The sequence below is a fragment of the Ochotona curzoniae genome, unplaced genomic scaffold (genome assembly GCF_017591425.1).
Source record: "Ochotona curzoniae isolate NIBS_2020 unplaced genomic scaffold, NIBS_Ocur_1.0 contig_50, whole genome shotgun sequence".
In the NCBI taxonomy this organism is placed as follows: domain Eukaryota; kingdom Metazoa; phylum Chordata; class Mammalia; order Lagomorpha; family Ochotonidae; genus Ochotona; species Ochotona curzoniae.
In genome coordinates, this window is record NW_024466446.1 from 3,794,802 (window position 1) to 3,813,654 (window position 18,853).

Consider the following 18,853-nt stretch of genomic DNA (forward strand, 5'->3'; position numbering starts at 1 on the left):
ATTTCTTGGGCCCGGCGCGGTGGCGCAAGTGGTTAAAGGTCCTCGCCTAGCACGCCCGGGATCCCATATGGGCGCCGGTTCTAATCCCGGCAGCCCCGCTTCCCTTCCAGCTCCCTGCCTGTGGCCTGGGAAAGCAGTCGAGGACAGCCCAAAGCTTTGGGAACCTGCACCCGCGTGGGAGACCCAGAAGAGGCTCCTGGCTTCGGATCGACATAGTATCGGCCCGTTGCGGCTCACTTGGGGAGTGAATCATCGGACGGAAGATCTTCCTCTCTGTGTCTCCTCTCTGTATATCCGCCTTTCCAATGAAAAAATAATAAAAATAAATCTTTAAAAAAAAAAAAAAAAAAAAGAAAATTTCTTAACATGGATATGAAAAAGACTAGCAGCAGAGAAAACAGGAGATGACTGACTTCATAAACGTGCAAAGTCCCTGTGCAAAGTCTCTCTTTCAAATTCTGAGTTTCGGGACCTTTTTTCCTTTATCCATCACACACTTGCAAATTCATGGTGCCGGGGCGGGAACTGGGCTGCTACGCAATAGCAAGGTACTGAGACCCATGCAGAAAAAGTTTGTTATTTCAAAACTCAAAAACCCCAGCGGAACAAACAGCGGCTCTGGGTGCGTGATCCAAGAACAGCCATTTCGAAAGTAATGAAGAGGAAGAAGTAAGAAGAGGGGAGACCACGTAACTGAGACATCAACGTAACTGACATCAAAAGAAACGGGCTTCTTACACAATATCTCCAGAAATTACCTACACATTCCCAGATCATCAAAGGCTAGAAAAAAAACCAGAAGTTAAACGAAAACCCACAGGGCAATAAGAAGGCACTGAATAGACCTGTTATTTTCAGCAATTAATGAAGCAAAACCAAAAACTCCCAGAAACCACTGTGGTTGTCATTTTTCCATGGGCCAATTTGACTGAGCTAAGGGGTTCCCAGATAGCTGGTAAAACATTGTTGGGTACCCGTAGGAGGGTGTCTCCTACCCCCTCTCCTCAAGGCAACGTTCAATCCCTGGAGTATGACCGACTCCTGTGCTCCTCGGGCCTTCGCACCCGGACGGAGCCGCCTGACCTGCCATCCTGGAGCTCCAGCTTGTAGATGCTAAGCTGGGGGAACTGAGCTGATCCTCCACAGTCCATCTCCTGCACCTGACTAGCCTCTAGGGAACCTTGACTGATTCACTCCTACTAAGTAAAAAGGGGGGGCTGTATCAATTCCCAAACCCACCCATTAAACCAGCTGAAGAACCTGCACAGGACAAAAGAGGAACCGAAACAGTGAGCGGAGGGAGGGGGCACCCGGCTGGGAAGTGTCCTCTCGGCCAGAAGCTGGGGATGGTTTCCAGTCACCGCTGCACAACAAGTTTTCCTAAGAGGCAATTCCACCCCCAATGTGGTTAAGATTCGCTCTTTCCTTTAGGCTCTAAATCCAAAAAGGTACTTTAAAGATTTATTTAAACACTAAACAAGTGGGTAGAAGATTGCGGAATTACATGTCTGGCATGAAAACACAGGGTGAAGGAACCCGGAACTAACCGAGAATCTTCAGCCAAACTATTATTAGTCAGCCTTATTACTGACCTCTAGGTGTTATTATTCAAGGCGAGCAGAGAACAGCCCCCGGGTGTCCTGGGGGGGAAGCGGTGCCAAAGGGCCACAGCCGTGTCCAACTAAACACCCACATTCCTCTACCAGCCCAAAGCTCAAGGGAATACTTTCCTAAAACTAAAAATGAATTCGAGTTAAGCTGACTGAACAATACCAATTAAATCTAGCCTTGAGGGTTTGAAAACAAAGTTCCCATAAATCAACACAGCTTCATTCAAAATGCAGAATTGGAAGCTCCTTCCGAGAAGGCGACGCCTCTCCCTCCTGTGTGCGGCCCAGTGTCTGCTGGGCGTCTGTACTCACAGAGACCAGCCCTGCATGGAGATGCTGCTGGTGAGGGGCCGAGGCACACAGCAATGCGAATACACAGGGAGGCACCTGCACAACTTCAGAGGGGCAGTCACACAGGGGGCTTCCAAAAGACAACAAGCAGCTCCATGGCAAGAGGTGAAGGCTCGCGTCCTACACAGACAGGGCCGAAGTCAGCAGGAAGAGGAGGGTCCTACCCCGCAGCCAGCACGGGACGTCAGTCACTGAGTAACAGGCCGGAGGAGTAGGCTGGGACATGACGACAGCAGGGCTGGACCACATGACTTACATTCAGTGTATGAAGATTCTGAGTAGAAAACTGATCTGACGGGCAAATCTTTGCCCCGCCACTCTCAAAGATTTATTTGTTTGAAATACAGAGAAACAAATGAACACAGAGAGAGAGAGAGAGATTCCATCCACTAGTTTACTCCCCAAATGGTTGAGAAAGAGCAAAGTCATGAATCTCTAACATGCTCACTATGGGTGCGGTGGGCGTTTGGGCCATCTATTGCTGTTTTCCCAAGTGCACCAAACAGGGAACTGGATCAAAAATGGAGCAGCCTGGACAAGATCCAGTGCCCATGTGGGATGCCGGCATCACAGGTTTCAACTTAACCCGCACTACCACAACACCAGCCCAAATGAACATAAGCCAACAGTGACGTCACCTGCACCGGGAAGAAGAGAGAAAACCTCAATGAAGTACTTACTAGCATGTGGCCCCACTACGTGCCAGCAACCACGCTCGCAGCCCCCCTTGGATGCTGGTGCATTTGCTCATCAGTTTTCAGGGTGCATGTGCCCCCTCCCCACCGCCCGCAACAGGTCTCACTACAGCTTTGGTTCCTTCCTTACAAGTCTGCTTGCCCTGCTGCCACGGTGCTTAATCCCAGATTCAACACCATCGGCGAGCATGATCCCGGGGGGAGCCCAGCTTCTGCACAAACTGCCACACTGCCTGACCCCTCACCCAGGGTTTGTCCCCGTTTCTCTGACATGCCTCGGAGCAGCCCTACTCACACACGAGACACAGTCTAACGGGATATGAGCAGCATCTGCAAAGGCAAACCTAAGACTGCTGTTTCACCATGCACTGATTTTTGATAGATGGGAAAATGCCAGCAGTGGTTTGCAGCACACGGACTCAGTCAACATCTCGTGGAGGAGAACAGCAAGTCCTCTCATCCAAACGAATGGATCGCAGTGACAGAGTGGGGAAGTTCATTTACTCCTCTGCATGGGCCTAATTCTGTCTTCCTCATATAATACAGATCATCTCAACATGAGACGTGAAATCTAAAACTTTTATTTGATCCGTTTGAGAGAGCAGTGCCCACTCAGATCCAAAGACCAATGGCCGTTTGACCGAGAATGGTGCCCTTATATAGGCATCCCATAATGATAACACAAACGGTGACAGAGCAATAGAGAAAGAATGAATGAACAGCATCGGAGCTGGCCATGCCCGGCTTGCCAGCCTTCCATACCAGCAGTGTGGTTCACTGCTTTGCCCCCCACCCCCGTTTCTTTTGAGGTGGAGTCCTGACCGTCAGACAGAGCCCTCCAGCTCTGACTCCTGAACCTCACTCGGGGTCAGTCAGATGTAGCTGTATTTGTCTGCTATTCCCCCAAAGATGTCTCAGTTACCTCTCCTTCCTGTGACTGTCTTGTTTGCTCCTCATGGCCACACCTGTCAGGGGGTGCACCACAGCTACAAGGAATCAGCAATAACCAACGCCTGCATATGCCCCAAGGACATTGCCAAGAAGACACAAAGAGTGCCCGAGTGGTACCTCACAAAGGCTCAACTGGAAGAGATTCAGCAAATAAGGAAACATTCAGTAACACTGTCCCCCCCGACCACAGTCCTGCTCATCACAAGACTAGATGCCACCTGCCATTCTCAACATCTCTACAACTGATGCCCTGATGTGACACCCAAGCAGAACACACACCTGGGAAGCACCACATGCAGGCATGGGGGTCTGACAAGGAGAAGCTGAGGATCCACAACGCGCAGCATAGGGACCTCAATTTAGCAAGTCCAGAATATTCGAGAAACGCCTTCTGCCATTTTCTATCTTAGGAAAAGACAAAACGGACCCTCTATTTCCATGTTGCTTTATAAAACATGCTTGAGACTTTCAGGAATCCTCTGAAATCAAGCTTCTAACTCCATACAGTACAGAAAAGCAAATGACCTAAGAATTACCAAGTGTCTTTATTTTTTTAATTTAAATTCTGAATGCAGACGTTCCCCACAAAGCCTCCTGGCCTCAGATCTTCTGAAACATCTCAGGGCAAAACATCCTCAAGACAACACCGGCGTCTCAACGTGGGAAGCTGGCTGCCAGCAGAACCCACTCTTCCAACTAGTTTCCACCAAGGCAAGAAAAATGGGGCACACCGAGCCCCAGTTCCAGGATGACACAATCTCTGTCGTCTAAAATTGACTGAGAACTTACTGCCCAGATCATGGCTCTGTTGAAGCCCTCTGGCGGCCAGCCGTCCTCCCACCTGGATCCACCCAGACAGGCAAAGCCGCTCTCCAAAGCAGGGTCCGGCGGAGAGGGCTCCCCATTGCCAATCCTCTCCTCTCACCTGCATCTCCTGGCCACCAGTTTCCCTCCTCCTGAAACACCTGACCGGAGGAGATGGTCCACAGGGAGCAGCAGGCAGAGGCAAGGCACCTCCGCACTTCCTATTACACAAAGCACTAACCCTCTTCGGGAAAAGCCACCAGCACCTCCTTGGAAACACTCCAGCCCATGCTACCTTCGGGAGTCTGGTCTACTGAGCCCCGTGGCTGAGCCACCTTGAGCCACCCTTGAGACCAGAGACAAGAGAGACTCAGAAGTACTTACGGTTTCCCCCCGGGGATCCCCGCCAGGTTGGGAGGGATGCTGGGAACTCTCATGTGAGGAGGTGGATCAAAGCCAACCTGGAACAGAAGCACAGCACGCCTGACTCAGTCGCTGCAGGCTCAGCGCTTCGGCAACATCAATCAAGACTTTTCGTTACAAATTCATCAACTCCCAAAGCAAGGTAAATTAAAATGGTAATCTGTGTGAGCATAAAAACCAAACAAAAGTCACATAAGCAGCTCTGAACACTCATACTAGTTTTGGGAGAGACGGAGAACGGGTATGATGTGTGATGTGTGCTCTGCGAATAAGCTCTCCCTGTCACACACTTCCTACAGGCTGTGGCTATTCTGCCCTGCTCAGGCAAGCTAGGGGACATGGAACAAGCTTGTGGGTGCAGTGGGTTAAGCCACCAGCTGTGACACCAGAATCCCGCGTGAGCAGCAGTTTTGACTCCTGGCTGCTCTGCTTCAGATCCAGCTTCCTGCTAAGGAGCTCGGGCAGGCAGCAGAGGACGGCCCAAGTGCTTGGCTCTCTGCTGCCCACACGGGAGACCCAGATGGAGTTCTCACCTTCTGCCTTTGGCCTGGCCCACACCCAGATGTTTCAGCAATTCGGGTGCAGAGAGAGCATCAGGTCAAAGACCTTTTCTTCTCTCCCTTTCGCTCGCTATCTTTCCAATCAATCGATACGATCCAAACCAATAAATTGTGCAAGTAGGATTTCTCCACATTGGCACCATGCACACATTTGGGTATGGCCAGTTTTTGGTTTTTCTTTGTTTTTTCCCTTTCCTAGGCTGTGCTGACACAGTGAACACTGCAGAGGCCTCAACCTAAAGGTGCTGGTACTAACGCCCCAGTTCTGATCATCAGAAACACCACAGTCATTGGAGAACAACCAGTTCCACCGACTCTCAGCTCAACTGTGAGACAGTGGTTCACAGGAGCACAAGGGAGATTGTACAAGGAACCAGAAGAGCCAGCTGTTGACAGAAATGAAAAGTCCAGTTATGTGGTTTGGTTCACCCTCTGAGTTCTTAAAATATTAACACTGAACCCATGACAATGTAGAAGCATTGCATGATGATCAATATCCAGACTTGTTTTAAAATTTTATAAGCATTTTGAAAGGCCTCCACGTATCTCCAGGGGCCAACATGCTTGGCTGCGTGCCTCTGACCTAATGCAGTGCTTACAGAATCACACACAGCTTCCTATTTCCCAGATTCCCATTTTGCACACTTTCCTGACTGCATCCAACTTCTCAGGCCCATCTGACTTGGAATTCTCCTCCAACTTTAATAGGATCCCACAATGGTGGGGGGTAATGTTGTCCGAAGACGCAAAAGGACAGAAAATCCACAACACATTTCAGATGGCCAAGGGACGTTGTTTCCCGGCTGTGGGTGATAAGAATCCCTTTTGCTGACGCAATCAGTGATTGTGCAATTTTACCCTTCAAATGTGGTTTGGGATCTTCTCGGTCAAAAACTGGGCCAGGTGCATGATGGCAGAAGGAAGACAAAGCAGGAAGAGAGGGAGGGCCCACCTCCCGGGTCCCTGTGGTTGGCAGTCTGTTTGTCTTCCTGTTTGTTGCCCAGAGAACACTGCCCGCTGCAGAGTTTAAAGAACAGGCATGGAATGAGAAAGCTATGGTTTCTTAAATACTTCTTCTCCTTGAAGAACAGGGGAAAAGGCCTCAAGAAAGCAAATGCAAAGACTTGTGTGAGGGACCCGAGTGGTTCCCCATGTAAAAATCAACAGCTACACATTGCTGTTTCTCATCCATAGAAACAGGAAAGCAAAAAGCATTGGGCTCAAAGGGACAGTACGGGCATGCCGCCTCAACATGGCATGGCATTGCTCCTGTGATGCGTGGGGCCATGGCACCTGCACACGGAGCAGGGGCAAGCACGTGTGCAGCCTGGAGCTGGACGCGCGAGGGGAAGCATGTGGCTTGTCCAACCCAACCCTGATGCCCCCCGGAGCTTACCATGGGGGACCGCCCGTACGCCACCACGGCGGCCGCAGCAGCAGCAGCACTCATTTGTGGAGACATATTGTGCAAACTGGCGTAGGCTGCCCCAGGGCTGGTCAGCTCGCCATTCATGCCCGCGTGGGGCACCATTCCAAAGGGAGCAGGATATGGGCCGGGCACTGCCAGCGGTGTCCTCAAACCGGCTGCTAGAAGGAAGCAAAAGCCAGGGTGTGACTCTAGGGACTGATGGAGGTCCACCCTGTCCTGTCATCCCAAGGTCATTTGTCAGCGGAAGTCATCATGCGAAAGGAGCAAGAAGAGTGGCCTCCAGGAAAGGCGGGGGGAATCACCTCCAATTTATAGACTGGATTCATTTTATCCCCTAGGGCTGAATTCACCTGGAGCAGAGGCACACAGCCCACACATGTTCTCATTGGTGTACCTGGCCCCTGCTGTGGAAGCAGGGAAATTAAGCAGCATTATCGAACCCAATTTACAGAAGGCAAACCGAGGCATAGACGCTAATTGTTTACCTGACTTAATCTCAAAAGAAGATTTTCTTGATAAAATCCAAGATTTCTCCTTCAGTCCGAACTTTCCATTCCCTGGTACCAATTCCAAATGAAAACCAAAGCCTGCGTTTATGTAAACCAAAGCAGGGTTTAAGGAGCCATGTTCCAGGGCCTGTCTTCCATTCAGCCAGGCTGTTCCTTTCTTCCTTTCCCAGGGAGGAAGATCAAGTGCAAAATGACAGGTTCACTCATTCATGGGTCAGAAGCCCCAGGGAAGCTCTCCCGGCTCCTACGCCAGGGCAGACCCAGGGGTCTGTGTAGGAGGGACTAATCGTAACCAGCCAAGAGAGCAGGAATCCCGCGGTCTGGCCACACTGGCTGTTGGAGCCAATATTAGCAAAATCTGCCACTTTAGTGACAGCTTGGTAAGGAGTTTCCATGCACAATAATGATCCAGAAATGTGACGGATGTCTCAGATTTGGAATCCTTGGAATAAAAGAGAACCTGAACATCAACTGCCATAGACTGACCAGGGTGCCACTCATCAAGGCCATGGACCAAGTTGGCCTCTGTGGTGACAGGCTGGAAAGAAGGCCTTATGTGCCTTTCATATCTCCCCCAAGAAACTGCCCGAGGAGCGTTATCACAGAAAAACAATAAACCAGGAAGGGGGAGAAACTAAGGCGGACACAAAGTATAGGCTAAGAAGAGGCGCTGCTCTACCTGCTTGGTTGACGAGGGGTTCCATGGCTGGAGGCTTGCCGAGGCCTGGACGGAGGCCTGGAGTGGCACTGGTGCCCGGCGTTGGCATGTCGCTCCGTGGCGTCGGCGTGCTGGATTTCAGAACAGGCGTGCTGGCTTTTTCATGCTGGTATCATTAAACAAATTAAATGAGTATTATTTTTAATCCAAGCCATATTACACAATTTATCACAACAGCAGCTGGGACACTGGGCACCTTCTAGCTACTCCCTCGGCCAATTTTCATAAATCCGCACAATGTTGACAGCATTAACTTGGGAGCGAGCAATGTTGACCTTTCCGCTTCCTGCCAGAATTAAAACTCAAGCAGGAGACACAAAACATGACCATACTCCTTCCCCAGCAGATTTTTCTCTTAGAAAGTATTTTTCATCAGGCGTGTGGACTTTGGGTCTCTGCCAAGTCAGGAGGATGGCCACCCAGAGAATGGCTCCCGGCACTTGGAAATATACGTCCTGGTTGCCAGGAACATTTCTGGGGAGGGGCTCTTTTCGGGCCTCACCTTGAGGGAGAACTGGGATTGGGACAGCAGGGCCATTGGATGAGAAGCAAAGCAGCATCTCTGGGGTCTAAAAAGGCGACCCCTCTGGGGCTGACACCCCCCTATTTCACTTGTGACAAGTCAGGGGGCTGAACACCAGCCAGAGGCCCGCCAGAGGGTCACAGGAACTTTCTGGCTGACTCGCAGGCTTTCTCAACCGTCAACGCGCAGTCCATGACAGGTTATTTTATGTTCCAAAAAATCAACCGTTAAAGCAGTTCAGTGGGTGGCAGCCAGAGATGACAGCTCCCTGGCTGTGGAGCTTGGCAAGGTGTACAGGCGCTCCTCCCCATTGGTGAGCACGAACAATGGTGCAGTGTAAGGAGTCAAGTGAGGCTGCTGGTCTGGGAGCTTTACCAGGAGAGTTCAGAGGCAATGCCCCCTTCAGAGCTTGCTCTTGCAACGGAAGCATCATGTAGGGACTCGTGGCAGTGCAATACACGTGTGCAGTATGCAAAACGAGTGTCACTGGCTGATCTGTGGCCTCATACGGGTAGCATTTCTTTGTGTTGGGAATATTCAAAGTCCTCCATTAGCTAATTTGAATTATTCACGGAAGTATGGTCGGCCTTTCCTACTGTGCTGCAGAATACCAGAAGTTACCCCTCCTACCCACCTGTACCACTGCACCCAGGCACCACTCCCTCCTCCGCCCCCTGCCCAGGCTCTGATAACCACTCTTCTATCCTCCGCTCCATGGAGATCGACTCATCCTTCCATGCAAGTGACAGCACGCAGCAGCCATCTTGAAGCTGGGTGCGCACCCAGGCTCTGATGCCCTCCCTGCCCGGTGCAGGTCTGCCTGCTCAGCCTTCCACCCTTCTGCTGAGCACCCTCCCATCAGCACGGGCTTCATAGGATGATCAGCTTTACAGGGCTACACCTAGGCCACTGGAGCTCTCTGCCAACCAGGTGAGCAGGGACTCTGTGCCAAGGACATACTGAACACCCAAGCCTGGCAGTCCTTGCCATGGGGGCCGAAAGGAAATGACAGAGAAGGGGAAAAGCTCACACCAGCCGGAGATGAGAACCATCACGGCACAGCTTTCACCTCTGCGGAAATACAGACAAAACTTCAAGCAGCAAGCCCCCACATTGCAAACTACGTCACAATCATCCGGTCCCGGAAAGAGAGACCTGGGGGACAGCAGGCAGGTCTCATCACCTACCAAGCTCATTTCTTTGGATTTCAAAGAAGTGGAGCTTCCGGAGGAGGCCGTGGACGCCGGGCTGCTCGAGGCATCTTTCTTCAGGAGGCGGTTTTTGTCGATTCCATTTTCCCGGGGTGAGTGGGCGGGACTTGCTCGCGGAGAAGAAGGGTCCTGAAGATGCACAATCAGAAATTGACACCAGTTACCTTGACAGACGTGCCGCTGGCACACATGTGCTTCCACACTGACTCCGCCACGTGCAGGAGAACGCTCAAGGCCTCTGGGTTGGGGTGTGCAGTATGCCCATAGCTGTGGTTCCAATGAGCATGAAGGTGTCAGCAAACACCCTATTAACACACCAGGCAGAGAAGGACCCCACGAGCCATCACGTCCCTCTGTAGGCCCCCCGCACTTTGCCAAATGCACAAACTCAGACTCTAAATGGACACATCCATCATAATGAACCTCTATGTCAAGCAGTCACTATTGCGCTATTGTCATTCTCACAAGGCAACTGAAGCCATTTCAAAGGAATGGTTACCTCATTAGACACATCCACAACTAAGTTGTCATCACTTTTATCGCCATCACTGTCCTGGGGAAAAAAAAAACGGAATTTGAAAGCCATTTATTACTAAAGACGAAGAACGGGTGTGGGACCTACTCAAATTTCTGGCTGTAGTTTTCGGTGGCAGAGAAGCTGAACCAATGGCTAGGGATACGCGTGCAGGTTGTTTTTGCAACTGCCACCCCCAGACAGGAGTTCAGCTACAGCAGAAAGGCAGCTAGCCAACCGCAACTTGTTTGTTCTCAGGGGATGGCACGCTGCAAACACGGGGCACGCTGTGAGAGCTCAGTAAATGTCTGGCAACGGTCAAACCCTACTGGTCATCTGGGCCCATCTTGCAACACGAAACCCACACCCATTTCTATCAGACCCATCTTCCCATTTGATTTCAACGTTAAGTACAGAATTTCCTGACATGGGCTTTTACATGTGTCACACCTTTGAAAAGAATCAGCTAAGCTGGTACTTGGATGAGTCCATGAATGTGAAAACAAATTTATGCAAACCCTTTTCCCCTGGGGATATCAAGTTACAGTTTAAATAAAGAAAGAAAAGAAATACAATTCAAAACAATAAAGCGAGCTGCTGGATAGAATAAGGAATCGAGATCCTACGTCACAGGAAGTATAAACTTCTTTGACAATCAGCTCAGGATAATCTTGGAGAGACAGAAGGAAGGTAGAGGGTGAACGCCCTTACTGTCTGTTCATAGAGGCACAGCATTTGGTAATCAGAGGAAACCACAAGCTATGCTGAAAAAAAAAATCAGAAAAGCTATTCAGTTTAATGATGTAATGGCTCGTCCAGCATGATGGAGCAGGTGGAAGAAGTTCCTTCCCCCAGCTACGAGGTCTTAGGTCTCTGAGAGCATAGTGAAACAAAGTGCTCATGGGAAAACAAAGTGCTCATGGGAAAACGGGACACTGCAAGGAGGTCTCTCGGACAAGATCTACATTGTTTCCTGATGTCACTATCAATGAAGAATATACAATTGGAGGTTGGTGTCACGGTGTAACTGTTGCAGCTTCTTAGGACATCTGCATTCCGTGTGGCAGTACCCTGCTTCATCTCTTGGCTGCTTTGAGCCTCCAATTCAGCTTCTTCTAATGTACCTGGAGGACGCAGATGCTGGTCCAAGTACCAAAATAAATCCTTTTAAAAATGGATCTACAGAGTCTGGTGCAGCAGCCTAGTGGCTAAAGTCCTCATCTTGCACACCCCGGGATCATATCCCAGCGACCCTGTTTCCCATCCAGCTCCCTGCTGGTGACCTGGGAAAGCAGTAGAGGATGGCCCAAAGCCTTGGGACCGTGCACCTGCCTGGGAGACCCGGAAGAAGCTTTGGCTTCCTGGCTTTGGATTGGCTCAGCTTCAGCCATTGCAGCCACTTGGGGAGTGAATCATCGAATGGAAGATCTTCCTCTCTGTCTCTCCTCCTCTCTGTATATCTGACTTTCTAATACAAATAAGTAAGTCTGAAAAAACAAAAACTAATTTACAGGGCCTACCATGGTAGCCCAGTGGGCATGTAGGCATGAGCCTATGGGCATGTGGGGGGCGACCCAGAACACGAGACTCTTTCTCCCCCATGCTCCTCTCCCTCACTGTCACTCACTGTTTCTCAAATAATCGATTAAAAAAATTTTCTTAAAAATCCTATCTTGGCTTCTGGGACACAGCTGCCTTCAGGTTCTGCCATTGACTGTGATCTGTCATTCATGAGCTCTATGCTATAGTTCATCAAGATGATGGTGTCGGACTCATCAGGCTATTTTAAGAGTTAAACGAAACAACTCATGCAGAGGCATGTGGTACCTGGCACTGGGTCAAGCTACTGATAGAATGGTTTTACCTACTGTTAGCCACGGACCGAGGCCTAACGGGCCACATGTCTCTACCACTGCCTGGTACACACTCCACTGGTAACAGAATCCTAAGGTGAGCCTGAACATACCACCAGATTTAGGGACACCCAAAATGCTGGCTGATGTCAGCAGTACGGGCTACATCTGCTGGGCCCATGCTTGCACGACGTTGGGCAGGAATCTCCTGGGCACAGGGTGCTGTAGAACTGTGCTGCCCATCAAGGCGACCCCTGAGGCATAAAGCGTAAAATGCAATAGAAGGCCCAGGAGAAGCATTAATCGAAGAATTAGAGCCTACCCTCTGGAATGGACTGGGGCGATGTGGAATTATCACGGAGATCTTAGTGAACATTTGGACGAGGTGAGCTGTAGGCAAACAGCGTCTGTTTTAGGCCCTTCGTTTACTTACATAGTGGCTGGAGTCTTTATCATCCACCTTCCTTTTTTTGATGTCATTGGCAAATTCAGGCCCATTTCTGCGTTTATCTGAGCCTCTTAGACTGTCTGGGACCAAGAGGGAATTACTCTGTAAGACAAAAAATGTAATCAGATTTCTTCCCCGGGCCTCTTTGTTCACAGGAAAACCCAATCTGGATAGGACTACTGCTTTAGTCTTTTATTCCACTGGGTTCATCTCAGCTAAAGGCTTCGATGGCAAATGTGTATAGTTCTTTACACACTTAAAAGAGAGACCCGATTTTGCTATCAAACCACCCAAAACGTGATGGGGGCTTTGATTTCTACTTGCTTCTGCCTTATTTACCACTGGAAGAATAGGAACCTACTGTGTGTGCCTGGCTGTGCTTTTACTCTGTCTCACCAGCAACTTCCTGATCAACAACGCAGACTGCAGAATCAATGGGTACTCAAAAACGCACACAGGAGGGGGCTGGCGTGGCAGCACAGCGCATGAATAACTCCAACTGCAAGCGCTGGCATCCCATGTGGATGCCAGCTCATGTCTCTGCTGTCCACATCCAATCCAGCTCCCTGCAAATGACCTGGGCAAGCAGCAGCAGCAGCAGGGGAAGGCCCTAGGTCTTGGGCCCCTGCATTCACTTGGAAGGCCAGGAAGACACTCCTGGCTCCCAGCTTTGGATCAGCTCAGGTCTGGCCATTACAGCGATTCAGGAAGGAAACCAACAGATGGAAAACCTCTCTGTGTATTTTTGTGTGTCTCTGCTCTCTGTAAAAACCTGCCTTTTAAAACAACAATAAATAAACCCTTAAACACACACAGACACACACACACGCATACACACACACACACAAGCACACAGAGACACACACACAGTGGAAAAAGGTAGGATGATCAGCATGATTTCCTAAAGGGCAAATCACATTTTTTTTTCCACGGCAACAATAAAGGAGGCTCTTTTGAATTCTTTTAATTTATTGTTGAAAATAAGATTGGGTGTTCCTTGCCAAAAGCACTGAAATTTAAGACCCAAAGTGGGAATTGCAGCCAGAGAACCTCCATCTGCCAGGCCAGCTCCCACACACGAAAGCCAAGAACAAGCACTAATCTTTTCCTCTAACTACACAGGATACTTTCATTCGCATATGCCTAGTACAAACTGCTGACCCAAAGAAAACAGGCATTTTAGATATTTGGGGGTCACATGACACGATCTGACATCCCTTCAATTCCCATCTCCCCTTGGGCGAAGGCATCAGAACCTGTTACAATGAGTTCTTTTAAGGGCAGGATTAGCATATGCAAGGGGGCAATTTGTTCAGTGATGTGTTACAGCCTTGAACAATGCTGAATGAGCTGTGTGAAATCCTCCTTTCACTAAACTCAGATAACCCCGATTTCTAAGAGACTTTGAGAACCAAGAAGGGAGGGGGGGGGGTGGTAAAACCCACAGACAATTAAGCTAACTTTCTCTGCCACAATTCACAGAAGCAGTTGGGGCAAAGCTCTAAGTTAGATCACTTAGGACGCCATCGGAATGCACCAGGAGCCAGTGTTTCACCACACACTTTTTCAAGGCCTTGAGTTTTCATTCCCAACCAACCAAGTGGCTGGCTCTCACACGGGGAGTATTCCCAGCTCAACCCCCAGCATGAGGAAATCAAAACTGGGGACCCGGGGATAAGCAGGGCCTCTTGGCCCACGGCAGGAGCTGGGCTCTAAAGTGAACTCTTTTCTTCATGACTGTTCAAGCTACACAAATGCCAGGAGGCTTCGATAAAAGGTGGAGGGACCCAGGCAATTCGATACAGAGAAGCTCACAGTAATCATAACCACACTGTCAGGAGCTGAAAGAGGGAGCTGGCTGGATCCCAGAACTAATGACTTTGACAAGTGCCTGCTAAAAACTGATTTTTCCAAGCCAGACCCTGTGCCCTAACAGAGGGTGGGAGGGAAGAACACAAGCACACCTGCCTGCAAAGTGCTACCAGCCAGCGCTCTCACAGCTGAGCTGGGCCTGGGAACCGCAATTTGCTCACACAGGTAAGCAGTATTTAAATACACCTGTCTCTGCTCTGTATTATTTTATCCCTAGGTTGCCTCCTCTATTCTGCACAGGAGCACCAAGGCAGCAGCTGAATCTTTGACTTTGCCATCTTCTGCAAGAGTCCAGCAGCCAGCGCTCGACCAGGGGCTGAGCCTGCTGGTGATTTGAGAGTTAGTGTTGCTGTGCCCAGATTTTGAGATCCCCAGAAAATCATCAGGAGTCTGAAGTCATTGCAAACGCATAAAGGCGGTTTATTCAGACTAGGCTCCCAGCCTCCGCCCCAACCAAAGCTAAGGCAGAAGGGACAAAGATGAAGAAGGGCCAGAAAAAAAAAAAAAAAAAAAAAAAGGCTGAGGTTCAACAGTACAGGGTTTTTATACATTTTAGGCCAATTCCACACATTTATAAAGTCATGATTGGTCAGTTTACCAAAAGTTAACATAACTTTTAAAAAGAGCAAGTTGGCAGGCTTCTATTGGTGGGTTTGAAACAAGCAACTTTCAAAAAGTACAAACTGAGGAGTGCTCTGCCTACGTGACCTGCCAGGTGTCCTGCTGGGTGTCACATAGGCTGGAGTTCACACAGACCCCAGCCAAGCAAGTAAGGCAGAAATCAGGAAAGCCAAAGACACTTGGGATCTTCAGTGTGCGGAACCCACCTTCACCATCCTCTTGCTGCGACCAGCACTGGGTTTCCAAACCACTCAGCTGTTCCAAGTCAGCTTTCTAATGCCCCCTGCCATTTTTTTTTCTCTTTATAAATGATGCCAAGGGAGTATTGTGAATGTTAAAGTCAACTGCACTCCTGCTAGCAACAGATGCATTTCTGTAGCCAGACATTTCTGCTTTGCAGCCTCTGCTCCTCTGCTAGAAGTTACTGCTGTAATTTCTACTTGAGCACACTCAATGAGGCCTGCAATCTGAATAGCTTTTTGCAAAGCTTGGAAACTTCCTCTGAATTTAGATCGGGCTGGGAACTGGCACCCCCTGCTTATCTGAAAATCGGCCCCATCCACCTGGCAGACTTCAGCAAGTTATGAAACATGATGTCTCTTGCTTTTGATGCCATGAAGAATGTGTGCTGCATTCCTCTCACGGTGGAAGAGCTACGGTGGGACCTAGGGATGCTGGCTTGCTGCTGCTACTGGACACCTGGCCACAGAAAAGTTCCCACCAGAAACAGACCACTTCCTTTGACCCCTGTTCCCAGGAACCCAGCTTCTGCACCTGTCCCATCGAACCAGACAGGGCGTTCACTGTTGCCTTCCATCTCAAGTCGCAGCTCCACCAAATGGTGAGCCTCACTGCAGACCATAGCCTTGGACCAAACAAAACAAAACAAAACCCTACCTTGGGGACCCTTAACTTTGTGGTTCCCTCATTTGTCCTCCAGAAACCCAACAGTGATGTCACTGGAGGCACTGTGTCTCAAGACCTAATGATGGGCATTTTCCTTACGTTCTGCTGATTCCTCCTTCCTGTGGCCCAAGGTTGAAAACAAGGCTGCTTGAAAGTTAGGGGAAAACTGAACTGAAAGTTTATTTTGTCACATAAGATTCTGAAATCCATGCACAGCAAGGGTCATCCCAAAGTGTATGGAAAATGCGCTATCGGGGAAAAAAAAAACTGAAGGATTTCAAATAGTTTTCATAGCAAAATAAACTTCACTCCATTTTCCCCACACAAACTCAGAACACCTTCACGCAGCTGTGTGGATGGGTGGCCGTGAGGGGTCACTACCCCCAGGTACTGACAGGAATATCCTTTCGCTTTCTCAACATGTAGGATTTTGCGTTATAAGTACAAACGTAAGAAGACAGCATTTGCAAAAGAATGCGAGGCAGGTGGCTTGGCTTGAAGTCATTCAGAAAGTCAGCCAGGCTCTCGAACCACAAGGAAATCAGATTCGCAAGGTGAGAAGATACAGCACCCCTGACCATCTTCATTGCGCATCCCTCTCCCATCCCCCTGGGCGACCCGGAGGGCTCTACCTGGGGACCAGGTGGAATTGTCTAATGTCATGGAGCCCTGTCTACCACGTGCACAGCTCTAGTGTCCAAAAAAATGCCTACCTTCCAGAAGAGTGAGTTTCAAACACTTTCTGTGTGCCTTTAGACTGCTACACCTAACGAGCCTCATTCTAAGGAGACACAATAGTGCCGGATGCATCTTCTCTCTTGCTCCTTTCTAACCAAGTCACACAGAGTTCCTTGATTAACGCAGCTGTATGCCTACTCCCCCAAGAGTGCGAATGTATCATTTTCTTAAATAAAACAGATATCTGGGGATGGGCATTTGGCCTGTGAGGATGCCTGCCCCACACTTAAGGCACCTGGCTCTGACATCCGGTTTGGCACCTGATCCAAGATACCCTGCTAATTCAGGATCCTGGGAAGCAGTGATGCTGGCTGCAGTAATCAGGACCTTGCCTCCCACTTGGGAGATGTGGATTCAGTTCCTGTCTCCCAGCCCTGGCCTGGTGCATGCTCAAAGTTCATTTGGGGTGTTCATTCAGATGAGAATTCTTTCTTGGCCTCAAAGAACTAAACGACAAAACAAAGAATGAACATTTTATAACCTCTCTTTAAAAACACTAGCCAATGACTTTCGTGGTTTTTTTTTTTTTATTGCTTCAACTTGAAGGCACAGAGACAAAAAAGCTTTCCTAACCTCTAGCTAATTCCCCCAGATGCCACAACAGCTAAACTCAAGCCAGGGGCCTGACTCTCCATCCTTGTCTCCCACCCACACAGATGCCAAGGATGCACCTGGGCCATCATCCAGGTCCCAGGGGCGTCAGCAAGGAGCTGGATTAGAAACGGAGCTACTAGGACACAACCGAGCACGCCCATGTGGGATTCACACACGCCCAGGAGTGGCTTAACCAGCTGCAGTGCAATATCTACCAAGACCATTATTGAAACGAATGCAGGATTTTTTTTGCCAAATACGTATTTAACCACGGACCAGTTTCTGACCGACATGGGAACCAGTGTTACCACCCTGACTTGTAGCTTCTGATTCTAGCCCAGAAGGTCGAGGTGTTATTTCACCTTGCAGCTGGTAAAATTAAGCATCTGCCAGGAATTTTTTCGACATGACAAACAGTGGGCAGACGTCTATTACAAATGTCCTGAGGCCTGGGATTTCCACACTGTATAGAAATTCCTTTCTTCCGCAATTTTGTTGAGAAATAAAATCATCTTATTTACCTTCTGTCCTCTACAGGAATTCAAACTAGGAGTCATGCAGCCCCCAGGGGATACTGTAAACCTGAACAAATCAAGATTGGAAGAAAACAAATGGACATTCTAAAACCATCATGATTTTTCTACACCTTGCGTGTTTGCACACACTTAAGGGGATAGAGCCAAGGAATGCGATGAAGAGACAGGCGTAACTCACAACAGAAAACGGACACCCTAGAATGCTAAACACATTGAAATTGTTGCATTTTTTATTTTCTCCTTTTATAGATCATACTATTCATGTCAACCTGTGTCAAAAGTTTGGCACAGCTGGCATAACATTTGCTCCATATCTAAGTGGAAACGATACAAAGGCAAGCAGGGCCCTCCCCATCTCTGGCAACACTGGAACTCATGAACACCAGGAAGAATACTAATTGTCGCTATCAACGGGCATCCACATATAGGCAATGCAAAAAGGCTTATGGAAAAATAGAACAGAAAGACATGTTTATCTTGGTACAAAAAAAAATTGCTGCAATCTATGCATGGCTTTTATGTGACACATATTTTCCGTGATATTTTTTTAAAGACCTCATGTCGCATGAATTTCAAATTATTTTTGTACCAGAATAGACTTGACTTTTCACCCCATTTTCCATGGACTTTTGGAGACACACTCACCTCACACTTCCTCAGGGCCTTGTCTGTCTACACTAGCATTGATGAGCAAACAGAATGGTTGACAAGGAGCAGGAGTGCATGCTGGGAGTAAAACTGACAGATCTCCCCCAGTGCATCCTGGGAGTGGATCCCCTCCCCGGTCAGATGCAGAGGACACTTCAGTAAAGATGGGAACCATGCATTATACAACTCAGAACATTTCCCTGCTGCCGTGGAACGGATGTAAATTAACTAGGTAACTGCCAAAATGTCGGAACTAGCAGGGTGTTAGTTAAGGATGCACTGTGGCCTTAACCTAAAGGAAAATCAACATCCAAACACACATTTGAATAGATGCCGTCG

The 18,853-nt window shown here is 49.0% G+C and overlaps 1 protein-coding gene across 20 annotated transcripts in view; it reads right to left on the reverse strand.

Annotated features, from left to right (window-relative positions):
- The window catches only part of LOC121162044 (transducin-like enhancer protein 1), a 78,714-nt gene that overhangs the window by 10,170 nt on the left and 49,691 nt on the right, over positions 1-18,853 (reverse strand). For 6 of the 20 annotated variants that reach the window (XM_040988845.1, XM_040988844.1, XM_040988848.1 and 3 more), the window contains 7 exons: positions 12,939-12,956; positions 12,585-12,679; positions 10,284-10,337; positions 9,761-9,913; positions 8,012-8,156; positions 6,791-6,978; positions 4,796-4,872 (listed from right to left, as the gene is read on the reverse strand). In XM_040988845.1, the coding sequence (XP_040844779.1) occupies positions 4,796-4,872; positions 6,791-6,978; positions 8,012-8,156; positions 9,761-9,913; positions 10,284-10,337; positions 12,585-12,679; positions 12,939-12,956 (730 nt within the window). Of the gene's footprint in view, positions 1-4,795; positions 4,873-6,763; positions 6,982-8,011; positions 8,157-8,377; positions 8,382-8,822; positions 8,842-9,702; positions 9,914-10,283; positions 10,338-12,584; positions 12,702-12,938; positions 12,957-18,853 lie in introns of all 20 variants that reach the window. The other 14 variants (XM_040988835.1, XM_040988852.1, XM_040988849.1 and 11 more) reach the window with 8 other exon arrangements.